This window comes from Mizuhopecten yessoensis, unplaced genomic scaffold, assembly GCF_002113885.1.
Source record: "Mizuhopecten yessoensis strain PY_sf001 unplaced genomic scaffold, ASM211388v2 scaffold2249, whole genome shotgun sequence".
Taxonomy (NCBI): domain Eukaryota; kingdom Metazoa; phylum Mollusca; class Bivalvia; order Pectinida; family Pectinidae; genus Mizuhopecten; species Mizuhopecten yessoensis.
This window is the reverse complement of record NW_018404452.1, coordinates 308165-329836: the sequence shown is the minus strand read 5'-3', so window position 1 is coordinate 329836 and position 21672 is coordinate 308165. Positions and strand designations below refer to the sequence as shown.

At 37.8% G+C, this 21672-nt stretch overlaps 1 protein-coding gene across 2 annotated transcripts in view; it reads right to left on the bottom strand.

Moving 5' to 3' along the window:
* Positions 1 to 1368: 1368 nt before the first annotated feature.
* Positions 1369 to 21672, bottom strand: part of LOC110445357 (zinc finger protein 91-like) — a 35656-nt gene continuing 15352 nt past the window's right edge. For both annotated transcript variants that reach the window (XM_021489923.1, XM_021489924.1), the window contains exons 2-6: positions 15346 to 15601; positions 13925 to 14411; positions 13159 to 13304; positions 11635 to 12137; positions 1369 to 3792 (exon numbers count right to left, since the gene is read on the bottom strand). In XM_021489923.1, coding sequence (XP_021345598.1) covers positions 11651 to 12137; positions 13159 to 13304; positions 13925 to 14411; positions 15346 to 15599 — 1374 coding nt within the window. In that variant the 5' untranslated portion in view covers positions 15600 to 15601 and the 3' untranslated portion in view covers positions 1369 to 3792; positions 11635 to 11650. The remainder of the gene's footprint in view (positions 3793 to 11634; positions 12138 to 13158; positions 13305 to 13924; positions 14412 to 15345; positions 15602 to 21672) is intronic.

Below are 21672 nucleotides of genomic sequence, written 5' to 3'. Positions count from 1 at the left end.
GAACAATCATATAACACATACATAGCATAAGAAAACCTAAACTCCTGACAATAGTAACGAAGCTCGGTGTATATATGGGACAGTGGGGTTGAATGGTTTCTTTATGTAGACCTCCGAGCTACCTCACAGGGGAGCTAACTCTGTCAGCCTTGTGATAATGATGAAGATACGGAACACAATAGATGGATAATCACCGGGCAAAAGATAAAAAAAAAAAAAAAAAAATCAGTGTCGTCATAGCCAGGAATATTTCCCACCAACCGATGTTCCTTTGTTATAACGTTTATATTTCAAATTAAAAAAAGTGTTTGTTTTGTTTTCATATAAAAAAAAACATGAGTGAAGAAAAATGTATTCTATGACTCACCGGTTAATTCATTGGAATATGTTGAAGGTTTTGAGGTTTTGATGGAAGATCAATGAGGCATACAACAATACTTGTTCATTGGAAAGTGTATATAAAAATAACATCGACCCAGGCCCCAAGATCATCAGTGTCAGCACTGATCTGTACTCTAAGTGTGGAGATTCGTTCTTGGAACGAGGGGAGATTCACTTTCAGAATACTTAAAGCTCTCTGAAAATCTCAGCAGAGAAAAGTTCTACGTCATCCATTGGTGCAGTCAACTACCAATGAAAAGCTGTTTTGATTTATTTGATTATATTCGTGAGAAATCAATTTTCGAGTACAAGATCATGCTGCACTTGCTGTTATCTCGGGGCCGGCATTTAACAGATCTGCACAGGCCCAGATCCTAAACATAGGACCAAGCACATTATTACGGGGCGGGCATTTAACAGATCTGCACAGGCCCAGATCCTAAACATAGGACCAAGCACATTATTATGCTTATAATACAACATACAGTTCATTGCAGTTAATTCGAATATTGAAAATAGGACAATATATCAGTGAGATGAGATTTGTTTAAGATGCGTTTCACCCCTGAAATTTCATAATGAACTATTCCAACCTTTGAATTGGAAGAGTTAAAATGCATCTCCAGGGGTGAATGAGTTAAGATGCATACGTTACACACTATACCGCAGTACATGGATGTTTGAACACAAAGCTGGTAGGCTTCAAGGTCTACACAATGCTAATTATAACAAAACATAATAAAAAAATCTTTTAAAAAACTGGTGAAAAAGGTTTTGTGGATATTGGAAGCTATTTAAAAATGAATGAAATAGTGAACCGTAGATTGGTGAACTCGGTTTCTTATAGTGACTGGTTTGTACTTTATCATGGGGCATATCTTTGGTATTATTTCATAAATTGTGATATCACTAAATCATTTTTATTGTATAATTAATTGTTTAATAACATAAAATCAAATGACATTTTTTTTTGACATTCATAAATTTTATTTATGATATCATTGAATGAATTTAAAATATCATAAAAACTAAATTTTAATAATCAATAAATGATTTTGCAATGTCATGAAATCTAAATTTTATTTATTTTTAAATTTTATATCAATAGTTCAAAGGCATGATATCATTAAAATATCCAGATTCATATCATGTATGATACCAGAAAATTGGTGATATAATAGCTCTATTTATTGATATGAAATACCTTTATTTATACATCAATATAAAATACCTTTATATGAAAATCATTAAAATGAGCTTGTGATATACATATTATTAATGAAATCAAATTTTGTGAATAAATACCAGAGCGACACCAAATATCGTACGATGATGAACCTTGTTTCTACTAGGGCTGGGTACTTGTAACACTGAAAACTCGAGACATAACAAATTTTGTTTTTTTCAAGTAAATAAATATTTTTGTTACTTTCATAGACAAGTTTTATGAAGCATGATGGTAATAGCACTGACAGAAATCAAAGTGAAATGATTAATTTGTGAAGCTAATGCCGAGACCAATATGCGACAATAAATCTCTGATTGATCATTTGGTCTATCATCACATTCTTTTACCTTTTAAAATGACATGTAAAAGATCTGAAATTTAGTGTACAAAATTGAACCAGATCCATGTCTGATGATAAAAAACACCTACAGACTAAGTACTTTTAGTAACTCAATGCAGCCAAAGTTGTAAAACACAGAAGCTTTCAAATACAACATTTAGACGCGTACAAAGTCTTGAAAATGACGATATTTGTGTCTCTATTCTCTGGTCCGTAGTCTCCATCCAGCCCTCGTAAAAACTGGATACATATGTTTTATGTTTTGACGAAAAAAAGATTGTGTTTATGGCACATTGTCTATGAAGAACACATAGGTAAAAGCACCAAACGTAGCAGTACACCAACCGTGACGGAGATGGAGATACAAATTAAAATGTCGGTACAGAGAAACGTACCAGTTCACCAACCGTGACGGAGGAGATAAAAATAAAAGTGTCGGTAGAGAGAAACGTACTGACTGATAACATAAAAAGGTTGAGGTAAAAAATCAGAAAAAAATATACACTTGCGGTAGTATATATAGTAACAGGAACAAAGCCTAGAGCAGTTAAAATCAATCATTGAGTATAATTTTGTGCAGCCCATTGTAGGGTTTCAGTATCAAGAATCCTGTCATCATTGCAAGTTCTAATAAGTAAAAGGGATTTCCAACCCCTAATAAACAATTCATCTTGGTGCTCAAAGTTAGCAATGAGCATAATCATCAAAAAGAGCACAAAATGTCTAGAAAAGTTTAACCTCCTATACCTGTTAATGTATTACAAGATTAATACATTACATTTATCCACAAAATATTAACTCACGATTATAATTGTTGAAAATATGTAAGGTCAAACCGAAACATAATAAGGGGAGAAGGATGATTACAAAAATATGAATCCCTCCCAAAGCACTGGGTCGGAAATAGCAAAAAAAATATAATATTCATTCAACAGTTTATATATACAACACTCCATATTGAATATATATCAGTCTCAAGTTAAATTTTTTCTGTAGTTAACGCTAAGTCTACAGTAATTTTTTTCTGTAGTTAACGCTAAGTCTACAGTAATTTTTTTCTGTAGTTAACGCTAAGTCTACAGTAAATTTGTGAACCGGTATTAAGGACTTCCATTCCTGCATATCATTCCAATATATCAACAATAGACATAAAAATAACCAACCATAGTATACATGGATAAATGTGAGGGGACACTGTCCTCCTCCTCCGTGTCATCAGAACCGGGTCATCAGAACCGTGTCATCAGAACAGTGTCATCAGAACCATGTCATCAGAACCGGGTCATTAGAACCGGGTCAACAGAACCGTGTCATCAGAACCATGTCATCAGAACCGGGTCATCAGAACCGGGTCAACAGAACCGTATCATCAGAACCGGGTCAACAAGTGTTGTACTCGTGATAGCATTAAAATATTCCTCTTGTCATGGTTACAAAGAAAGAGTTGTTCCCCTTTTGACAGAGGGACAAGGGTAAGTTTACCGGGATTCATCATATATGGCAGTGAATGTTGATTCCGATATACATATATATATATCTATACGTTCACATACATCAACAAATTATATTTATCAGGAAACATGAAATGAGATAAAAACTCCAGTATATTGTCCGTCGACAATTGGGGGACATTAACCTTTGTCACCCCACGTCAAATCGACAGAGAACATGATAATACCCGCTATATAATCATCAAGAGGTAGCATCGGCCTCCCTGTGTACCCCTTGAGGGCCCCCTTAACAGCAGACAACCTTTGGGGAGCCTCATGTGTACATAGCACTAAATGTGTTGCCAGCCTGGTCCGTTATATGTCCAGGTTGTCCCTTCCGTCTCCACCAGATCCTGCAAAAGACAATCATACATTACTAACTATTCCCAGTGCCAGGTATAAAGTCTGTGATCTGGTTGCTTAGCATCAATTACAAAACCACATCCCATTATAGAAAAGGAAGACTAGGAATACGTCTGCCATGGAGTCAAATGACTTATAGTACAGTACTATGGTTTCCATGAAGACAATAATGGGAGCACTTCAGTTGTTTCAGTGGAATTAGAAAACAACAATTGTTGTAGAAGCCATTGGGACATAGTACTGGGTACAATTCTCGTGGTGGATATTAGAGTCCAACAGGGTAATATACAATAGTTTTAACAACTAACTGAGGCAAGGTCTAATAGTACTATTGTTTCCTTATAGACTGCATTAGGTCTTATAGTATAACTGCTCATATAAGTTCTGAAAATTGTTCCAGTGGAGGCTGATGTTGTACAACTGTTCACAATTCAGACTGATGATCAAGAGTACAACTGTTCCCATGGAGACTGATGATCTAGAGTATAACTGTACCCATGGAAACTAATGATCTAGAATATAACTGTACCCATGGAGACTGATGATCTAGAGTATAACTGTACCCATGGAGACCGATGATCTAGAGTATAACTGTTCCACTTCAGACTGATGATCAAGAGTATAACTGTACCCATGGAGACTGATGATCTAGAGTATAACTGTACCCATGGAAACTAATGATCTAGAGTATAACTGTACCCATGGAAACTAATGATCTAGAGTATAACTGTACCCATGGAGACTGATGATCTAGAGTATAACTGTACCCATGGAGACTGATGATCTAGAGTATAACTGTACCCATGGAAACTAATGATCTAGAGTATAACTGTACCCATGGAGACCGATGATCTAGAGTATAACTGTACCCATGGAGACTGATGATCTAGAGTATAACTGTACTCATGGAGACCGATGATCTAGAGTATAACTGTACTCATGGAGACTAATGATCTAGAGTATAACTGCACCCATGGAGACTGATGATCTAGAGTACAACTGTTCCCATCAAGATTGCTGTTTAAGAGTATTACTTTCATGGAGGCTGATGATCAAGAGTACTGTATTACCATCCAAATGAAATGAAGGCAGGCAAATAGTATGGTTTTGTTGTCCGACAAGGCTTCACATAACTATATATATGGTTTCCATGAAGTTGAGGCTTCACGTAACTATATATATGGTTACCATGGAGTTGAGGCTTCACGTTACTATATATATGGTTACCATGAAGTTGAGGCTTCACGTTACTATATATGGTTACCATGGAGTTGAAATTATAGCAGTATCATTGTACTTCCTTTAAGTTTATAACCAGAAACCTCCAATATCAAGTTTCATTTTTTACCTTCCCATTATGGGCTTGTTTTGAAGTATAATCTTACCATTAATTTATTATACAGGGAAACAATCTTTTATAGACAGAAACAAAAACATTCTGTATGGATAATGACTGCTCGTTATTTTTTATGTATTTTATTGATTCTTTTCATAAAGGTTAGCAACATTTGCTCTGTCATTATAGATGTTCTCTAAGTTCGAAATGACGGGTAAAAAAGGGCGAGATATTATCCTGTTATGAGGGAAGAACCAATATTCGAGCCACATTGTCTGGGGAAGATGTGACAAGTTGCCTGAGGTGTCAAACAAGCCTGTCTGGTGGTACCAACGACACAGACAAAGCACATTCAGTCTGGTGGTCAGTCTCCGAGGTGGGCTTACAGGTTGTCATGGCAACCTGTGTCTGATCTATCACCACACATCAGGAAAGTCTGTCTCCGTAATATCTAGTTACAATCATCAGTAACAATGACGTAGTACAGGCAGGTGGAACATCTTGCTATAATCCACGACGCGACTATAAGGGGAATGTCCTGATCCCCTGATGTGACTGTAGTAAGGGAAATGTCTCCGTGTATCCCCTGATGTGACTGTGTTGGGATGTCTCCCTAGAATCGTAGATGTGACGTGGACATGTTTCGGTTTATCAATCCTAAATGTGACTGTACGGCCATATTCGAAACATTCCAAGATGTGACAAATTGAAAATGTCTTGGAGTAATCCAAAATGTGATAAATGGGGAACATCTTGGTGAATCCTGATATCTAGGTATAGGGGTTGGAAGGGGCGGAACACCATGAGTGAATCCTGATATCGAGGTATAGGGGCGGAACCCCATGAGTGAATCCTGATATCTAGGTACAGGGGTTGGAAGGGGCGGAACACCATGAGTGAATCCTGATAGCTAGGTATAGGGGTGGGCAGGGGCGGAACACCATGAGTGAATCCTTATATCTAGGTATAGGGGTAGGGCAGGGGCGGAACACCATGATCAAATTTCAGTAATATCTGTGTACTGTAAACTGTGACCTTTACACCCACTCACCTCTGACATATCTGACCTTTAACCTTAAGGTATAGGGGCGGAACACCATGAGTGAATCCTTATATCTAGGTATAGGGGTAGGGCAGGGGCGTAACACCATGATCAAATTTCAGTAATATCTGTGTACTGTAAACTGTGACCTTTACACCCACTCACCTCTGACATATCTGACCTTTAACCTTAAGGTATAGGGGCGGAACACCATGAGTGAATCCTGATACCTAGGTATAGGGGCGGGCAGGGGCAGAACGCCATGAGTGAATCCTGATATCTAGGTATAGGGGCTGGAAGGGGCGGAACACCATGAGTGAATCCTTATATCTAGGTATAGGGGTAGGGCAGGGGTGGAACACCATGATCAAATTTCAGTAATATCTCTGAACTGTAAACTGTGACCTTTACACCCACTCACCTCTGACATATCTGACCTTTAACCTTAAGGTATAGGGGCGGAACACCATGAGTGAATCCTTATATCTAGGTATAGGGGTAGGGCAGGGGTGGAACACCATGATCAAATTTCAGTAATATCTCTGAACTGTAAACTGTGACCTTTACACCCACTCACCTCTGACATATCTGACCTTTAACCTTAAGGTATAGGGGCGGAACACCATGAGTGAATCCTGATACCTAGGTATAGGGGCGGGCAGGGGCAGAACTCCATGAGTGAATCCTGATATCTAGGTACAGGGGTTGGAAGGGGCGGAACACCATGAGTGAATCCTGATACCTAGGTATAGGGGCGGGCAGGGGCAGAACGCCATGAGTGAATCCTGATATCTAGGTATAGGGGCAGAACACCATGAGTGAATCCGGATATCTAGGTATAGGGGCGGGCAGGGGCGGAACACCATGAGTGAATCCTGATATCTAGGTATAGGGGTAGGGCAGGGGCGGAACACCATGATCAAATTTCAGTAATATCTCTGTACTGTAAACTGTGACCTTTACACCCACTCACCTCTGACATATCTGACCTTTAACCTTAAGTTTTGTTGTAATGTATCATTTTAACTTACTTTTAATACATGACCTTTACATACAACTTTCACACAGTTAGCTGTAATGTATAAATTTCGCACTTAAAAATGATCTACGAATAATTTCTTCTTAGATGTAATTATGACATATCCCTTTAGTTACAATGTATGGCCTTTGACCTTTGGTAATATAAACCCCTTTCCTGACCTGTGCACTGACCCGCTCTATCAGAAAAACACTGCGGGTAACCCTTTGACATGTGACCTTTCCTTCTAACTGCGATGTATATAGCTTCTGACTTCAGTTTGCGAGTGGTCAGTAAGAAGCCCTGCGAGATGGAAGACCCTCCCCCCCTCTCTCCGGACTGTCTACTGACCCCATCCTTCAGAACGACACAGCTAGACTGGGGCCCTCTGAGAGGCGCTAACTACCTCACTCTCACTCTGTCTGGTGTTGGCCAGCTCAGAGACCATACACGACCAAATTTATGTGACTGCATGGCTATATGTATCTCCAATATCACGGAGACTCCACTGTCTGGCCATATTAATTAGGCTATTGATTGGGGGTCAGGTCAGTAGGGGCTTTGGCCAGTGCTGATCAATACGGGCAGACACGCCGTGGGCCTCACCACCATCGGTCAGCACGATGGTCAATATCGCACACCCTACACCATACCACCATCTTAATTAGCTCATTATTTATTTAATGTTTAACTATATATACACCTCTCCTTAGAATATGGATCCCTTCATTTAAAATAGTACAAACATGTTTTTTTTCTATACCTAATAAACCAGAGCAATACACATCTCTCAAAAAACTGGACAATTTTCATACTTAAAAATGATACGATATATAATTTTTTCTTTTTATACACACATATATATATCAAACAACTAAAAGTACTCCTCTGCTAATAACCTACGACGCTTCACCATATACACTTGTAGACCTATTAGATTTTTTGAGTATAGTATATAACAGTATTATGTAATTATAAGCTTCTGCTAAGAATCTAGATCACTTCAGCATTAAAAGAGAGTGTTAGTTCAATCTTTGCTTTGATGTACACCAAAATCTGTTAGGAATTTTGCTTGCTTCTTCCTTTAAGATAATATATATTTTATATAGATCTATATATATACATATACAAAGTAATATATTTTATATAGATCTATAGATATACATATACATAATGTTTTGCTTGTTTCACCCTTTAAAATGATATGTTATATTTTATATCTATATCAAGTAAAGACTTAACTTCCTGGTAACATACCGCTATTTAAGCGCCTAGACCATTTCACCATTGGAAATTATAGATATTTACAATATAAACATGGATATATTTGTCTGTTTAGAATCTACATCACTTCTTACATTGTACATCCTCAGACAAGAAAATACTTGAATTGAATTAGCATTTTGCTTGAGGTTTTTTTTCCGTTTGTGAAAGCAATTTCTCCAAAGTTTTAAAATTTGATTACAGTTCTTCCTGTCCTCTAATTATCACCCCTGCTTTAGAGTACACAAGAGGTCTACACGACCTGTATTGTTCACCTGGATATTTAAGCAATCAAGTTAAACATTCCAGGGGTTTATTAGGGTATTTTTTAAGGTCCGTCTCAAGCACCCATTCCCAACTGAAAAAGTGTGCAATTTTTCCCAATTTGCCCCTTTAAAATTACCAATTCGTAAATCTAAACAAACAAATGCATATATATAAATTCCCGTTGATTGATGGAGTTCTTAAAATGCAGCATATATAGGAAGGACAGAATGAAAATATTGTCGTAAAGGCAGGCTTAGATAAAAGTTAAACAATCTAACTTCATGTATTCAGAGTTGTTATAATATTTATCCAAATTTCCCAAAAAGGCTATCATGTCGATGATTTTCCCCAAAACTCCCTGATAAACCCCCTGCATCCTTATTAAAAATTACATTCTCCCAACCTGCTCCCTACATCTCATAACTTAGGAAAACAACACCCTTCCCTTATATTGAATTGGATTCTCTGCTTCAAAATTGACTAATAAAATTCCACAAGGGCGGGCCAAATATTGACAGCTTGATTGTGTTTGTTCTGTTCGTGCGTAGCCATTGTAGGTGAGCTAAAAGAGGTAGGGGTCACCATCATTTCAATGACACAACCCAGGAACCAAGCCCCTAGGGGCGAGGTAAGACCCAAGGATCAATCTTTGTAAAATATGTGTATTTGTCTCATGCCCAGCAATTGGTATATGTGATTATAGGGTAGGGATCTTGAACATTTCAATATCATGACATAGTGACTCAGTGACTAAGGGTGGGGCCAGACCCGGCACACATCCTGGTAGGATGATTATGTTAATTCCTTCTTGCCCAGCAAACATGTTAATGGCTTAAAAGGGAGGATCTCAACCATTTTCATGCACTTTTGGCCTCCTACTTCAGCTCCTCAGGGCATCAGCCCCTCTTTCTGTATCTTTTCGAACCTTCACCATCTGAGGATGTCTCCAACCCAATAAGTTATTCATTTAAATCAATATAGCAGAATTCATTCTTTTAGCCATGGGCCTTAACCCCTTCATTGTACATTTTTGAAATAATCACCATCCTGAGAATGCTTCCGACCAAATACGGTTGATGTCTATCATAAAAAGTTCCAAGAATACTCAAAACTTCTATTTGGGTATCCTCCCTCTGCCTCAAGAGGCAATGCAACCAAGCAATACTTCAAAAAAAACAACAATTTAAGGCAAAATTGAGGAATAAACAACAGGCTGACGTTTGTTCATGGTTTAAGCATATTTTGTGCCAGCTGAGCTAAACACTAGTCCTCATGTAGAGTTAAGGTGATGAGTGAGGTAGTTCTTGATGTGATGATAGTAGGGGGTGGGGTATCAGCACTCACAGCAAGGGACTGTTTAATAGGTTAGTTAGTTATCCATGCTGGTAGTGGGGGATGGTGTTGAGGGACAGTGTGTGGGTACTTAAGGCAGCAACTTTAAGTTAGGTGTTAGGTAGATCTTCTGGAATATTTTGTTCTTACAGTGAGGAACTTGAAGTGCTAGTAGTTGGGGATGGTTTGTGGGTACTTACATTAGTATTTTTCCTTGAACCGTTGGTCCTTTGATTAGGAGAGGTAGTTTAACATTGAATGGTTGGTAGTTGGGGATGATATGGGGCTACTTACAGCGAGGGCCTTTTGGTTTGGTAAGGAGCTTTCCCCTTGGAACAGTTGGTACTTACAGCGAGGGACTTTTGATTAGGCGGGGTAGCTTTCCTTGAACCTTTGGTACTTACAGCAAGGGATTTTTGATTAGGTGAGGTAGCTTTCCTTGAACCTTCGGTACTTACAGCAAGGGATTTTTGATTAGGTGAGGTAGCTTTCCTCGAACCTTCGGTACTTACAGCGAGGGAGTTTTGATTAAGTGAGGTAGCTTTCCTTGAACCGTTGGTACTTGCAGCGAGGGAGTTTTGATGAGGTTAGTTGGTACTTACAGTGAGGGACTTTTGATTAGGTTAGTTGGTACTTACAGCGAGGGACTTTTGATTAGGTGAGGTAGCTTTCCTTGAACCTTCGGTACTTACAGCAAGGGATTTTTGATAAGATGAGGTAGCTTTCCTTGAACCTTCGGTACTTACAGCGAGGGACTTTTGATTAGGTGAGGTAGCTTTCCTTGAACCTTCGGTACTTACAGCGAGGGATTTTTGATTAGGTGAGGTAGCTTTCCTTGAACCTTCGGTACTTACAGCGAGGGAGTTTTGATTAAGTGAGGTAGCTTTCCTTGAACCGTTGGTACTTGCAGCGAGGGAGTTTTGATGAGGTTAGTTGGTACTTACAGTGAGGGACTTTTGATTAGGTTAGTTGGTACTTACAGCGAAGGACTTTTGGTTAGGTTAGTTGGTACTTACAGCGAGGGACTTTTGATTAGGTTAGTTGGTACTTACAGTGAGGGACTTTTGATTAGGTTAGTTGGTACTTAGAGTGAGGGACTTTTGATTAGGTTAGTTGGTACTTACAGTAATGGACTTTTGATTAGGTTAGTTGGTACTTACAGTGAGGGACTTTTGATGAGGTTAGTCGATACTTACAGCGAGGGACTTTTGATTAGGCGAGGTAGGTTTCCTTGAACCGTTGGTACTTACAGCAAGGGACTTTTAATAAGGTTAGATGGTACTTACAGCGAGGGACTTTTGATTAGCCGAGGTAGTACTTACAGTGAGCGACTTTTGAGGAGGTTAGTTGGTACTTACAGCGAGGGACTTTTGATTAGGTTAGTTGGTACTTACAGCGAGAGACTTTTGATGAGGTTAGTTGATACTTATAGTGAGGGACTTTTGATTACACGAGGTAGTTTTCCTTGAACGGTTGGTACTTACAGCGAGGGACTTTTGATTAGGCGAGGTAGTTTTCCTTGAACGGTTGGTACTTACAGTGAGGGACTTTTGATTCGGTTAGTTGGTACTTACAGTGAGGGACTTTTGATTAGGCGAGGTAGTTTTCCTTGAACGGTTGGTAGTTCGGGATGGTGTGTGGATACTTGACGTGCCATACAATGTGGAACATGAACTCGATGCGATCTTGGCAGCACTTATTACAGCTGGGACACCTGAAGGGGTCGTGGTCGAGGGGGTGCAGAGACTGGTGGAGGTGGAACATGGTAAAGTCCTGGAAGAACAGGTTACAATGTGGACAGTGATGTATGCCGGAGTCTACAGTCGGTGTCTCCGAAGTTGTCGTCACATCGCGCTTCTCTTCGCTCTCCGTCTCCGACATCTGTGGAGACTTGGATATGAAGGAGGCGTTGCCACCTTTCCAGTCGCCATCGTCAGAGTCGCCACTGCTGATGGACTTGTTCATACTGAGGTCTATGACGCGGTCAACCCGGTCTGAGGTGGATGTCTGACCCCCATAGATTGAGGAGATGGGAGGAAGGGGTACAGACTGAGGTAGAGAGGTCAGTCCTGGCAGGCTGTAAGGAAAATAGCTACATTTATTGGTCAAGGTCACAAATGGTTTCCATGACAACATGAACAGTAAGTTACAATATTGACAAAAGCAACAATTTGTTTTTTTTCATTTTCAAATCAATATTATATGAAAGTAAAACTGTTCTGAACAGGAGAAAATATCCTTATGTTACTTGATAACCATTTTGTTTAAGTTTAGTTGAAAAGTGTTTAATATTTTTTGAGATATGCTCAAGAATCAATCTCAGAATAATGGATGACAACCATTGAATACATACATCCCCTTTAAATCTAACAAAAAAACAGATAATATTTTCATCATATTCATGTGTACACAATTTGTCACTGGTTTAGCCAGGGTTTTTTTGCAGTGTTTTCCAAGATTTGGTTAGTAATAGCTCAGAAGATGCCATTTAAAAGTGTTACTGTTTACCGAGGGTGTACAGACACACAATTCTTTATGTTTTTAATTCTGAACATGTGTAATCTCCCCATGATTTTTTTTAAAAAGTTAAAAATTATGGAAAAGATTAATGTCCCTATTATTGCAATGAAGAAAGCAGATCAATATACCAATTTCATTATCCCATTCATCCCTCAAGACACATTTGAACTCTTCAAATTCAAAGTTTGGAATAGTTCATTATGAAATTTCAGGGTTGAATGAGTTAAATTAGTACATTAGAAGAAACTTAAATTGATTTGCTGCCCCAATGGCAACAGCTGGGATCTCTTTCCTTCTCTCTCACTACCCTTCTCTTTCCTTTTCTCACTACCCTTCTCTTTCCTTTTCTCAATACCCTTCTCTGTCCTTTTCTCACTACCCTTCTCTTTCCTTTCAGATGCGTTTCCAAAGGTGGCCGCCCTCATATGTCTTACGCTGTTGCGAGGACATTAATTCCTAGACGTATTCGAAGACAAATCAGAAGATGCAATAGTGCAAACCAGCAATTTTATTGTCGGAACGTTTTAATTGATTTTTTTTATATTGACTGACTTTACACAATACAGATTAAAACCTACCTTGGACAGGATTGGTGAGGAGATACCAGTCCGTTCTTGTGAGGACTGGCTCCGTCCGAGGTGTGGCTACGCTGACTGCTGAGGTATGTGGATGAGGATAGCGCGGGAGGTGAATGGATCACACTGCTGATTGACGTCAAAGAGATCTGAAAAAAACAATGAAACAGGCATACAAATGGGGAATGAGAGGAAATCAAATTAAACAAGAATTCCACAGGAGTGGATGTGTCGCCTACTCAGTTGCACCAAAAACTTGTTTGGACGACACAATCAACGCTGCCGACAAAGTGATACCTATATGTCGCCTCGCGTTGCAGACGACATAAAAGAGAGGAACACACACACCAAGTTCTGATTTTTTAAACGTTTCAGAAAAACTTTGAAAGCCATGTGAGAAATAGGAAAAAGAGAGGATATTCTCTGAAAAATAGGGAGGAACCAAATCCCTAAATGTAATTACTATACACCAATAATATTTTGCATGCTTTTTTTTATATACTGTCCTTTGAACAATATGAACAATTCTTAGATGTAAGTGCCTGCTGACACTACAGGGAAATCTATATATCACAGCTGCTACTCATGATCATCAAATAATTGTTAAGATCTCAACTGCCAATTTTCCAGCCCCACAACATTTAGTGGTCAGCAATTATGGAATTAATGATGGATAGACGGATGATGGACAGATGGTTAATGGATAGACGGATGACGGACAACACAACACAACACTTTGACATCTGTCGGCTGGTATTCTATAACTTACCTTGCCATATTCGTTAGACATCTGTCGCTGAAGAGCCCTAAGTTCCGAGTCAGAAGAGTTTTGATTGGATTGTGGGCGACTATTCTGGCCATCTGATTGGTGGGCCTCATCGCCAGGAGTTGATGGGGGTGTGACCTGCTCCAGCTTGATCGGACTGGGAGTTTTGTGTGCGCGATATATACTGTCTGTTGAGGTAGAGACGGCCAGGTCACACTGGTCGCGTTTTGGGGCGGGCAGCATAGCAGAGTCCGACGGGGGACCCATATAGTGACCTTGAGTAACAGCTGCAGCACTGTGCATTATCGTTTCGTAGGTGAGTGCGTGCTGCAGTAGCGCACGCTGTTGCATGGCAAATGCTTGGTACGCAGCCATGTTCACCTGTCCCGTGCTGCTCGCCGCACGACCCCCTGATCGGTAGTTAACGAGTTTGCCCCGCATGTGTACATTTCTCTCATGACGTCGCAAGTCATTGGATTGTGTGAAACACCTGAAACACATCATGTTATGAAAGTTTTTCTCTTTCTTCAAAAGAATTCATGTAAACACTCTAAAACATATACCTTCATGTTCATACAATACAGGAAATCCACGTAGAAAACACTTTGTAGAGGAAAGTTTTTGCCACAGTTGAACTTTTACCTTTATTGCCCTCAAGAATGAGTGCAGATTTATTATGACAGCAAATATTTCTGCAGAATCAATTATTTTTGTGGGGCCCAAAGCTTGTGGTTTCCCGAAAAAAATCAACATTTCATGAATTGGTGCATTACGAGTACCCAGTCAATGGGCGAATATATATATGTCAAACTAGTAATTAATTTGCGGACCTATCAATTCATGGATGTACCAACAAAATCAACAAAATTTAAACCCCACGAAAATATTTGATCACACTGTAGTACACATCATACTATACACAGAAATATCTTTATGTTACAAAGTAATATATATTGGGTGAAGATTTAAAAGGACAGAAGTTTCCCGGTGTACAGGACCACATTAAAGTGGACACTTTGTCTTATCATCAATCTTGGGGAAACTCCAAACTAGAGATCACAAATATATTTCTTGACATATCATTTTCATTACTAATAACTTATTTTTTGTGAATTCAAACATTTATGAATAAAATTGATAAGGTCAAAGATCGAAGATATAGCATAACACCTTAACGGTTGAGTGAAGAGAAACAGGGGATTGAGTGTTGGGACCTTCTGAAGGGTGGAGGCATTTTGTATAACGAACGGGCCTTGCTTCTACTTCAGAACAGTGAGAAATTCAACTTATAAAAGTTCAATTCGTGAATAGAATATTAGTAGTGTAAGATAAGGGTGGAAATCCAGACTTTGCTGTAAGTTCGACACATCGAGAAATTTGAATCCTCGAAATTTGATTTATGGAAATTTGACTAGTTTTTTTACCTATGACAAATCTTGCACTTGTAGGGTCTTTCCCCGGTGTGGACACGTTCATGGACTTTCAAATTAGACGACCACAGGAAAGACTTTCCGCATGTGGTGCATACGTATGGTCGGTCAGCACGATGTAATTGTTCATGTTTACGTAGTGTGGCTACTTCTCGAAACTGTCTTGAACAAACCTCACATTTGTGTGGACGTAAGTTTGATGATGCAGGTAAACGCACCATGTTTTTCGGCCTCCCATCCTCATCCATATCTGTAATGGTAGAAAGAGAAGATGTTACAACAATAACACATTGTAAAGGACAACACTGTCAGTGATTTTTCAACCTTAATTTTACATCAGACTGTTCCTACATGAAATGGGGGAAAATTAGCATTATTTTTTACCGAAATTGGGAAGATATTCCTGATTTTTCTTCATTTGGGAAAAATAAAGCACTTCATTTTAAGCCAGGGGAAGTAGCCTGTATTCAGTTGTAAAACTACGGCAAACAGACCCACTGACTGTAACATATACCAACATCACATCAGGCAATTAAACATGGTTAGATTTTATCACACCAACATTATATGAGAAGCAACATGGAGACATCAGCAATTAGACTTTACTAGTGTTATTCTGATTAATCGACTTAACCATCTATTGGTTAGTCAGACCAATACACTAAACTGATTTATTGACTACAGAAGTCACGATCGATTTTAGTCGGTATAATTGTGTGTAGACATTACGTAGATCTTGTCAGTAGAGTGATTCATGATTTCAAGCCTACCTCCCAGCTTGATATTAAATGATAAGAATTAAGCAGAAGTCTCCCGATATGTTTTTAATTTCAGCATCTGTGTCTTCATTGTCAGTCACATACTTTTACCCTCAAACCCACTGATGATCATAACCACTTAAGACTATAAGTAACAGATTCAGTGTCTGAAAGGAGCTAATTCTTACAACTTAAGTCTCCTTATTTATTTACTTGAGCAAGCAATTTTAAAATCATTAATATTTATTAACAAGGCTTTGCGGACAAAAGGAATACCCTCGCGAAACATGAACTCTTTAATGCATCACGGACGATAGGAATACCCTCGCGAAACATGAACTCTTTATTAATGCATCGTGGCCGATAGGAATACCCTCGCGAAATGTGAACTCATACAAGATATCATGTGAGTGATGTTTCGTGACAATCGGCTTAGAAATGTAGTCTTTAGAGCAATTTGTATTAAATTCTATTTATAGAACTGGTGACCTCGTTTTTTGACCGCATAAGGTTGTAAGGTGAACTGGTATAAGAGGGGATGTATATCGACATCTGTGTGAAGTTTCCTGACAATTAACACCAGTTACATCACTAAAGTATCCTCAGCAACAAAACCAGCAGGGACAGCGTTTCTCTCCAAGGAACAAGTCACCTGAGCCACATCTATTGTTGATTTACAAATCCCACTAGCTTTATGTGTTTTCTTTTTCATCTACTTTTATAAGGTTAACAAAACATATATAAGGATTATTTTTAAAAGTATAGAAAGGTTGTATATGGTATTTCTGAAAGTTAAAAACCAATCAGACAACAGTATTTTTTACATCAAAACTTCTCGGATAACTGACAGCAGTATTTTCTATTACAAATGATTTTAATCCTTGGTTTTAATGTCTTATGTTCACATATCATATCCCCTTTTGTGTATACACATACAGAAAACCATTCATGTCTATTGTTTGAAAGGCTTGCTTATCCTTCAGTCATAAAACAAGGTATACATATATTTCAGAGTTTCCTTTTTAACTCATTCACCCCTGAAGACACATTCGAACTCTTCCAATTCAAAGGTTTGAATAGTTCATTATGAAGTTTCAGGGGTGAATGAGTTAATAATTAACGATGAGCGGCAAAGTACCAATACCACTTATCTATGAGAAGCACATGTAAACTAAAACATTAATGGATTTGACAGTGAAGCGTTTGAATTATGCATGATATTCATCAGAAATTGTAACACATACATTAGTTAATGTACTTTGACGTTTACCGACATAAGTTAATGTACTTTGATGTTTACCGACATAAGTTAATGTACTTAGATGTTTACCCACTTAGGAAATAATTGTGGATTCTGTAAAAATGTAAAAGATGAAAAAGAAATGCAACAGCCAGATTGGGGTTCGAACCTAGGACCCACCAAATTCTAGAATAATGCACTACCAATTGAGCTACCTGGTTGCCAGCGATTGACCCAGTCCAGTTCCACCACATTCCTCCACTTTTTTCCAAGTTTTTGCCGCAAAAGACAACACTATTTACAACCAAGATTGGGGGGTATCCCCTTAATTGCCAAGCAATTCACCCAGTGTTTGAAACAAGGGTTGGCAAGCTTGCCAATTTTGTAACAGGAGAAAGAGACTTGAACCCAGATCCCCTGAACTCTCGATAGACACTTTATGATTGCCCCACTACAGTACCACAAGAAATAAAAGGGGCAGAACATGAAACAGTGACTTTATTATGAAGAATTATAACTAACATTTCAAGAATGATATTTGCTAAAATCTTATTAATGAATGTAACATATGTGTAACAGAGACCCTTTAATATCATGGTTTACAATAACATATATGTAACAGAGCTCCTTTTAATATCATGGTTTACAATAACATATATGTAACGTAGCTCCCTTTAATATCATGGTTTACAATAACATATATGTAACAGAGATCCCTTTAATATCATGGTTTACAATAACATATATGTAACATAGCTCCTTTTAATATCATGGTTTACAATAACATATATGTAACAGAGCTCCCTTTAATATCATATTTACATCTAACCTTCAAGTCAGAGACAACTCAATACTCACTTACAGTGCTATGGGGATTTAGCTAAAGTTAATCACCTCCCAGACAAGTGATCAGCTGTTAACCATTGGGACATAATCATGTTTCCTATATATACACATATATACATTGTATATGTATTTTAGTATAAAACAAAATTAACTCTTTGTCTCCGACCTTGAAGATAATAAACGTAATTAATGTGGGGACTCAAAATGGTGTTATGGCAGCAGACATCACTATCTTGATGTACACATACATTGTTATTTTCCACAGTAAATCGGTTTGGAGACCTATATTTGCTATGAAAAAATAATATGTAAAGGATCTGTCATAAATAATTCACTTCATATTAGATTTTTAATATAAGCTTAGGATTTTTCTGGCGAGCAAATATGAAAAATCCAAAACGAGTATCATTAATCTAATATGAATGGAATCGAATGAGATTCTTTTTATCATACAATACAAAGTAAACTGTATAATTGTGATCTGAACTGAATAATATGCACTTGGCCGCCTCTGAAACGATGAAAATTGTGTCCGCTTCACAATGACGTGACGTCACATTGATTGTTGCTATTCGATTGTGACTTCATTTCCCAAGTGATATTATACACGTTACATAAACATGATTTGTGTGATGGCTTTATGACACTGCATAACAGGGTATTCATATGATAAATAGAGGTTACACAACAAGTGATTGTTGAATATGGTATTTATTTCACTCGAGTTAGTTAATTTTGTCTTTTGTCTAAGAGTGTCTTTCTGTAACTTTTGAAAATTAACTGACGAGAGTGAAATAAATCCCATACTCAACAACCACGAGTTGTGTGATCTGTTTCTACCACAATCTCATGATCAGTCGGAAATAACATACACACATGTGTTTGTAGACAAGGCTGGCATGTAAAAAGTCGCTCATTAATATTCAAAAATGACTTTTTTTTTTACAAATTTAATTGTCAAAATTAATGTTTCGGCAACAACTTCGTGAAAATATAAAATAAATGAACGACTTTAAATATTGAGAGTAGCAGTATTGCATTAATTTATATAAATTAACCACGGACTATATGCACGTAAGCATATCGTACGAAGTCTGCCTCCCACCAAGTGATGAACCGTTGTAGACGAACTTATCGCTGTCAATATCCAAAACCATAGGCCTACGTTTTCCGTGACGGTTCTATGGTTGACGTTTATAGTGAAAGTTCAGCCATGGTCAGACCGTCTAAATAGCGATAACGGGACGCTGGGAGAACGAAATATTTCCCAACACTGTGACAGCTCTTGTTTTGGTTTCATGACCTGGACATGCGACGGTGTGACGTCGAAACGATATCGAGCGTCTGTAGCAATTGTGCCTGAAACTAGCGATCAAATCTTTAAGTATCATCTTTTAATATTGCCTTAATAATCCCCCCCTTTCCACATAACCTCACAAAGTCACCAACAATTGTCGGATGTTGACAGCCTATGACGTCAACAAAACAGCAGGTGGCAAAAAGCATGTGGAAAAAGTCTTTCCGGTCAAAGTTTATCTTCTCGACCAATCAAAACTCTTGAAGGTCATATACCACGTGTGGTATATAACTCATATTTATCTAACAGTCTGCGTGTTTATACAATGATCTGAGAGTGGAATAACACAGCGCATTGTGGTAGAAACATCTTTCCACTGATACATGTATTAAAAACACAAAACTGTAATAATACTTCTACTTGAACATTTGACCCCTTGTCTGCTAGGGTTGCAACGATATATCGTGCCACAATATATCGCAATATTTTGAATACGGTACACAACATTTTTTGGGAGCTTACGATACACCTACAATATTTTCAGGATTTAGTTGTTTCTGAATTAAGTCATATCAATTCCAACATGGAGAGTGACATCTCATGCTTGACACGCACATTAACTCATTCACCCCTTAAGTTTCATAATGAACTATTCTAACCTTTGATTTGGAATAGTTCAAATGTGTCAACAGTGATGAATGAGCTAAAAGAAGAGAATTGTGTGAAACTTCAAAGCCATACTGAATTCGGACCAAGTCAATTTCCAGTTGTAATATCGCATTTAAAATTTGCGACATATCTTTTCTCTTTGCTTCTGCTGTTACTATATCGTGATATGTATGGTATGGTCCTATTAATGTATTGTATTGTCGTATTTATGTATCGTTCCATCCCTACTGTCTGCCGTTAAGGCATGGATTGCCATAGCTTCTATCACAGCAGCTAAACAAATCTGTCATCCATATATAGCTAGTTAATTATCTTAAACTCCTAGCTAAACCAGCCTGTCTATTGGTTCAAAATATATTTGTCATTAAAATAACATACAATACACAAGAAGTACAAAAATGTATTTGCATAAATTTTAAGACATTTCTCAAATTTTTCAAAATTTAGCACACTGATTAGAAAAATAAGGATCGTGCGATTTCACATCAATTTGTAGTTCTTATAATTTCTTAGATATAAAGTGACTGCTTAAATTATATTTCTTTTTGATAATATTTTGTAATACAATTTCTTTCACTGATTTAGAATTCTTCATAATTCTTTCGAAGAATTTCAAAAGATGAAGAAGAGTATATATCAAAAGATGGAAACGAATTTAAATAAATTTAAAGACAAAGCGACAGCTAAGAACTACACATTGATTTGCCTGAAACACACAATACACAACATATGTTTAGCTTACTGGTACTATTTAGTGTTAACTCATTTACCCCTGAAATTTCATAATGAACTATTCCAACCTTTTAATAGGAAGAGTACAAATGTGTCTTCAGGGGTGAATGAGTTAATTCCCAAAATACCAAAGAACATGACACCCATGATGCCTGTATGTTCACTGGTGTTGGCAAAATATATGGAATGCTGAAATGTTTGAAGTCTTTTGAATTTTTTAAAACAAATTACTTATGTGACCTGGAACGCTAGTCAAGTTACTATAATTGAACAATCTTGATAGCTTTTTCATCCCGACAAGCAACATGCCAAATGTCATGACCCTATGACTTATAGTTTTGAAGAAAAAGTTGTTGAAAGAGAAAAATAATAAAGGACTGATAAAGCAAACTAGTATATTGAATTGGAATAGTCCAAATGTGTGTTTATGGGTGAATGAGTTAAAGCCACATCAGATTATTTTCAAAGCGGTCACTTGACATTTTAAACCAAAATTACAGATATAGTACATAATATCTGAAGACACAACAGAAACTGATATCAAACCTGGAACTAGAAATTAAGAGTTCTGGGACAGATAACAAGCAGCTGTTTTAGCTCCTACTAAACATCTACAATAAAAATATTTACCGTCTGTGGTAGAAGACAAAATCCAAGGAATATGATGTTTATGGTTTTGAGAGTGTATCAGGATCATCACTGCCTGCCCCTACACACAGAGCAGTGTCAGTGTACCAGGTCACAAGTCAGCTAGACACAGGTCACACTTGATGTCAGCT